Here is a 6,643-nt window from a genome sequence, read left to right on the forward strand (position 1 = left end):
TGTCTCATCCTCCTATCTCTAGAATATACTTCTGTCTCATCCTCCTATCTCCAGAATATACTTCTGTCTCATCCTCCTATCTCCAGAATGTACTTCTGTCTCATCCTCCTATCTCCAGAATATACTTCTATAAGTCTTCCAAATTGATAGGAATTTTTTCCAAAGTGAAGGCAGTGCAGTATCCCCATTTAAAGTTTAAGCCTTCTTGTTTGGAAGATTTTCCTGTCCTCGTAATAACGCAAAGGAGTATATTTTATACATGTTTAAAGTTTACATGAATGTGCTCAATTATTTGTCAGAATTCAATATGAAATTGTGATTTCTTTGATCAAATTTTGACGATTGGCCACTAGGTGGCAGAACGAGTCATTGTTTTAATAGGCATTGAAATGAGAAATAGAATGATTTGAACATGCAGCCGAATTGACAAGGAATCATTTAAAAAAATATCCCAAAATGTTGGATTTCACATGACTTTATGTCAAGATGACAATGATCACCAGTCCGAATAAATTACCTTTAAACATGTAATTTTTACAAATGGGGACACAAATAACAACATAAACCTGGTAGGGGCTCCAGCTTTACCCTTTCTGTATCCAGAACAAAATAAACTGTTTTGGCTAAAAATGGGATATAAGTACTTAACTCTTTTTCCGTTTCTAAGAGATCATTGTAGACCTTTAGGGTAGGTTGTTTTAGGATGCACAATTCTCTCCAATGGAGCTGCAACAATATCATTAATTTTTCATGGAGTGAGAATTCCCATTATTGTTGCAATTTTAGTATTCCTTCATCTCCTGTCCCAGTGACAACTAGTATTTTATTAAAACCAATGCAAAAAGAAAAATACCGACCAAGGCTTTTTTGGAATTCTTGCCTTCCTCTAGGCCAAATCTATATTTAAACGTTATGAAAACACAGATTAATATTTTTTCTTTGATGTATTTAGCAGCATTTTATTGCAAATCTATAGCTAGATTTTTTTTCCTTTTGGTAGAATGGGGATTGATTGGTACGTGTTAGCTTTTACTTCTACCCACAGCTCCATTAGGGAATTTCCTGATCACTTCCTGTGCTGGGAAAAAAAGGAAAAAAAGAAGAATGTCTAACAGCAGCACAGATGGGAGTAAAACATGCTTTATGGATTAAAGCAGGGGTGTAAAACTCTGGCCCCAATGTCCTTTTTTTTGGCCCCCAAAGGAATCCAGATATGAACTGCAGCTGGCTCACGTCTATAGACCAGCGGACTCCCTGCCTATGCATGGCCCCGCATTGGACTGTTTTATAGATGCAAATAATGCCGGGAATTTTAGTAGCGGCGCTATTTCAATGAAGATGGAGTTCCAGCGCTGGGCCATTCATAAGATTTAGCTCCGCATTGGCCGCGTCTGGCATTTCCAGCACTCCCCCCCTTTTCTGTACTTTTCCTTGCTACTCCAAGGCATGGATTTGAATGGTTGGATTTTCATAGAAGAATATTGTTATTATTATTGTTAGCCTGTGCAAAAAGGTTACCATTGAAATATTACTCAGAAGGCTACAAATAGAGGAAGAGGCATAAGATTTTTTCTTAAATTAAATTAAAAAAAAAAATTATGCCTCTTTCTCTATTATAAGCTTGTTCCAGATTGAATGTGAAGCAAAACCTCTTTGTTTCCATATGAAAAGGGTTTATATCTAATGAGAAGGAAACATTTCCTCAATTTTTTCAATAAATTTCAAGGTTGGCTGTGACTTTGTCCAAGTTTTTAATTTTGGCCCTCTGTGTATTTGAGTTTGACACTCCTGGAATAAAGGAAGGGAAGAACCCCTATCAGCTTTTATTGTCTGCTGTCTAAATTTTCCTCTCTAGGTAAATGTTGTCCTAATATTTAAAGTGAGAGTAAATTTCTCTAACACAATTAAAAAAAAAAGTAGTTAAGATTCAGGTTTTGTAGTATGTGTACTATTGGGGGCATTTTCCCTCAAATTATATCCCAGAGGGACAGAGGGGTATTCCAGTCTTAGATAATTGTCACCAAAATGTGTGTCCTCATTGGGATCTGACATTCCTTCAAACATTCCCTAGTGGGAATCAATTTCTGCCATTGAACCACATGGACCTGGAAGATTGGAGTGAATTTCTGATTCCCTGTTCCCTAAAAATAAAGCCCTTTGTGATTTCTACGGGCAGCTAAAAAAATGTTGGATTTTCCATCTTTTAGTTTCCCAATGGTAACAGTTAGGGGGGAATCAGTGGTGACACAGACACCAATGTAAACCTAATAAAGGTTCTAATCCTTTCCCAGTGTATACAAAAAGAAAGAATGATTTTGCCTACAGATACACTTTGAGTAAAAATTATTATTTGTATATTTATTATATAAATGATTATGAATTATTATTTTTATAAATGTTTTTTATTATTTTTTAGACATGGGGATGACCTGATTGTTACTCCATTTGCCCAGGTATGTACCTGCAGGTGTCCACCTCCATGATTCTGATGTGTGTCAGTATGGTATTTGCCTTTATTGAGGAATTCTGGTTTAAGCCTAATACTGACCATGTTGCCCTTTCCCAGGTCCTGGCCAGTCTGCGCAGTGTAAGGAATAATTTCACATTACTAACCAACCTCCATGGAGCACCAAACAAGTAAGTGTGTACACATTTCCATTTCTAATATTTAAGCAAATCATATTTTATCTAATAAACGTCACTCTATGGTCTGTTTATCCACAGTTGCACGATCCAGGGTGTTGACCAGATGAGATTTATAGCTCTCCAAGACTGGAGAGAATAGACATTCATGGGAGAAATCATTAAAAATAATTTGCTATTAGTTGGCCCTAATCCTGGACCAGATCTATTCCAGGTTTGCTGATAGGTTCTCCCATGATAATCTATCTTCTCCAGTCTTGGAGCTTTAATAAATCAGGACAAAAAGTCAATCTGGCAAACAGTGGCTATTGCAGTTTCAAAAGGTTTTGTAATATTACACTTTGTCCACTAGATGGCGATGGTCAGCTCTGAACTGAAAATTAAAATGAATCTATTCTGCAATAGGGAAATAAAAATGTTATTTTGGTAAATTTTATGAAACCAAAAAGTGCGGCAGAGAGTGAGAGGGGGAGGGGGGTGCAGGGGAACAGCCCTATTGAACACACAAAGTGCAATAATAAAACAAAGTGCTAAGGGTAAGACAAGGTTGGTGGCTCTGATCAAGGATTGGGGTAAAACAAGGATTGCAGCTTTGAAATGTTCAAAAACAAGACAGGTTCCCTTTAGGCCTTTCCTGACTACAATCTGTATATTAGAGATCCCATGAGGTCCCCCTTATTGATGGGGGTCAATTTCTACTGTTACTGGTAACTTCAGCCCCCAGCAACAATAGGGAATCAATCTGAGTAGTTCTTACCCATGTGATTGATGTGGCAACTGTGATATATGATCACATGAAAGTTTCATGGATAAAAATAAGCCTCCCACTGTGGCCTGTAGGTGGCAGTGTTTATCTGTTTAATACTGTAACTCCTACATACAATTACAGCATTAAATAATATACATTTTTGACATAGAGTTGAAAGCAGAGTTTATTTTATTAATGGTGTACCAAAGAAAGGCCCTGTGTGTCCTAAATATATATGTATTGTATGTATCAGGTGTGCAAATCAGTAATAGTTTTTTTTACATTGGAATTAATGTTAAATTTGTCATCCAGGCATCAATGACCCCAAACCAATGACACCACCAAAGAAAAATGTCACATCCACAGGTTAATTGGCTATCTGCTGCCATCTAGTGGAAGAGTATTTAATTGTTCTGCCTGTCATGCTAGCATAGAAGAACAAAGACAAATTATTTGCAGTAAATAAATATTTTCTCACCAATTAAATGAAATTGGATCATTTCCCACTGTACACCTGATGATCTCCCACGGCAGCCATGGCACAGTGGTTGGGAATCACTACAATAAGAATCAGAGGAGTATGTCACCTTTCCTGATGGCCTCCCCATAATGTCAAATGAAAACAAACTAAAAATTTGGGAAGTCATCATGCTTTATTTTATTTATTTATTTTAGGGACCATTGTGACCACATGGGAGAGACCAAGGAAATACCTTTTGTTTTTGGAGAACTCTAGAAAGCCAATAGGACATTCAACCTACAAACGCATCATTTTGGGTTGATTTGGCCTTTTCAGTTAGTAGATTTTGTTACATTTGTCATTTTTTTCTTGGAATTTGTCACAAGAACAAGCTTTGAGCTTGTACCCAGTATTGCCACCAGAGGGCGCCCTCTCCATTCAGATTTATTGCAGTGCACATACCAAATCTGAGATGTTAGGCTCAGCTCACACATAAGGATCGGGATAAGGAATTGTTTTAAAATCCAAAAAGTTTTACATTTTTTTTTTAAACTCCATGAATGCCATAAGTTTGATATTTCACATGGTAAAATAAAGATCCTTATCCTTCTCCTAATGGCTTGTGAAATGAGCCTTACTATATTGTAGGTAGGCATGAGCAAAAATGAAAAAGTTTACCCTGGCTTTAAAAAGCATTTCCTAGCTGTACTTTTGAGTATATTTTTCTTCACTTGGGGCATGTGCCTATTGTCCATTGTTCTTCCCCCTCCCTCAACAATTTGAGTGACAATACTACATTTGGGGGCTTTGCAATTAACGTGAAAAGTCTATGTGCTACATTTGTGAAAATGCAGAAGAGAAACACTAAGCAAGAACAATATGTAAGAGTATGTAATGTGTAATCAATCATGAACATTGCATAATAAAGTGAATAAATAAAATAATATAAAAATAATAAAAATAAAACTAAATGAACATACAATAATAAAGGTTTATACATTTATACCATTTGAAAAACTTTATCCCAACTGTGAAGCACGGTGATGGGAACATGGCTGGGGTTTTGGCAATAAATTCACTTGAATTTATTATATACACATGGCTTACATTTGATGGCTGCATGATTTTTTATTTGTTTGGATTCATTTTAATTAGGGTGACAATGCTCACTCACCATACTGTATCTATGGAGGGGCAGATCTGAAGTTAAGAGATGATTTCCTAAATTGAATGAACAAACAGAGAGGGATCGTTGGGATTTTCGCACCCTTTACTTGCCTGCAATAAATCTCTGACCAATAGAAAACTTTTCTTTGCCCAAACTTTAAATGTCAGATATTGCAGAGGGTGATGCGGCGTTTGGGACTCGCTGCTCCATCAGTGACACAAATCCCATTCCGACACCTTGTCTACAAGCGCAGAGCGGCGTCTTATCTCCCCCGGGGTGATAACGCGCCCGTCTATCAGCATGTGACATGGGGAGCCAATGATAAGATGTATGGTTGCGGCGGTGGCGGCGTTTGTTTTTGTTTTGGCAGATGCGTTGCTCCAGATTCTTTGAAGTTAATCTCTGTTTTTTGCATTGCTTCCAGGCGATCACCAATGTCCAACCATCCGCAGATCAACAGAGTCAACATACAAGGTCAGTGGCTGCTGCGTCTACATTCACCCGCTGTTGAGAGATTCACATGTTTTCATGTTTATTTAGTGTGTCAGGTTGAAAAAAAATCTTTGTGATCAACCAATAGGAAACAAGAATGTATAAAGCTGTATGCTGGCATTTAAAGAAGAACTCCGATATAATTAGTTGATTGGCACTAATTTTTAACCCTTGTGGTTCTGCTGACTTTTCTCTGGTACATTGGTGGTCATTACTTGATCTCTTCCTGTGCTGGGAGTATCAGCTTACAGAGCAGAGACATCCACTGCAAGCCTGATTTCAGCTTTCTGATGGTGTGTGGGAAAACCTGTATGCGTTAGAGAAACTAACTTTGTAAGTAATGCACAACAAGCAGCATTCCCATTGGAGCCTCTGAGAACCACCGACCAATAGGAATGCTGACTGCTGTGCACCAACTGTCCAAGGAGGATTATCTCTAACTTTTAAAGAGATTTCCTCTTGCTTCCTGTTTGGTCTACATAACAGGAAGCAAAGAATAATCTCCCCAATGTGGATAAAGAGAAAAAGCAAATCTGACAGAGAGAAGGGTATTGGCTAGTGTCCCTGATGTGTACTTTATCAACAGGGCTTCAACCTCTATTTGCCTGTTCTGTGGTTGGCAATATAAGCAAAGCCCTGAGCCTGGTGTTAAGGTACACAGCGGGCAACATTTGTCTGCTTCAAATTCTGTGTAACAAATATATCAGAGGAGGACTGAGCATGCTGGCATTTGTAGTTCATTAAGTTGAGTTTCATTTTTGGCCTGCAGCTTTTAAACTGTGATGTGTAATTATCACGCCTTGCTCCTTGCTGACGTAACATTCACTGTCTTCCATACAATCATACAAATCTGTGTCCTTGGCCCGGGACGTCTTTTTAGGACTCTCAGGTTGCACTGTTCAATGGCCTGGAGTCAACATCTCAGCTGATCACATGAGAAGGAGGAATTTAAAGTCCAAATCCAAATAAATCATCTTTTTATGTTTTGGGGGGGGGGGAGACTACAGACGCTGTCAGGTTTTTTATGATCCTAAATTGTACCCAATGGCACCGCTCATAACTCAGGCCTTTATGGTGGTGAAATGCGTCAGCACAGAATATAATGTCCAGCAGTGCAGAGGTGAGGTGCAAA

General features: G+C 38.1%; 1 protein-coding gene across 3 annotated transcripts in view; it reads left to right on the forward strand.

Annotated features, from left to right (window-relative positions):
* The window catches only part of PDE4B (phosphodiesterase 4B), a 219,740-nt gene that overhangs the window by 135,394 nt on the left and 77,703 nt on the right, over nt 1–6,643 (forward strand). For all 3 annotated transcript variants that reach the window (XM_072419412.1, XM_072419413.1, XM_072419414.1), the window contains 3 exons: nt 2,417–2,453; nt 2,567–2,637; nt 5,444–5,493. In XM_072419412.1, the coding sequence (XP_072275513.1) occupies nt 2,417–2,453; nt 2,567–2,637; nt 5,444–5,493 (158 nt within the window). The remainder of the gene's footprint in view (nt 1–2,416; nt 2,454–2,566; nt 2,638–5,443; nt 5,494–6,643) is intronic.

Source organism: Pyxicephalus adspersus, chromosome 8 (assembly GCF_032062135.1).
Source record: "Pyxicephalus adspersus chromosome 8, UCB_Pads_2.0, whole genome shotgun sequence".
Taxonomy (NCBI): Eukaryota; Metazoa; Chordata; class Amphibia; order Anura; family Pyxicephalidae; genus Pyxicephalus; species Pyxicephalus adspersus.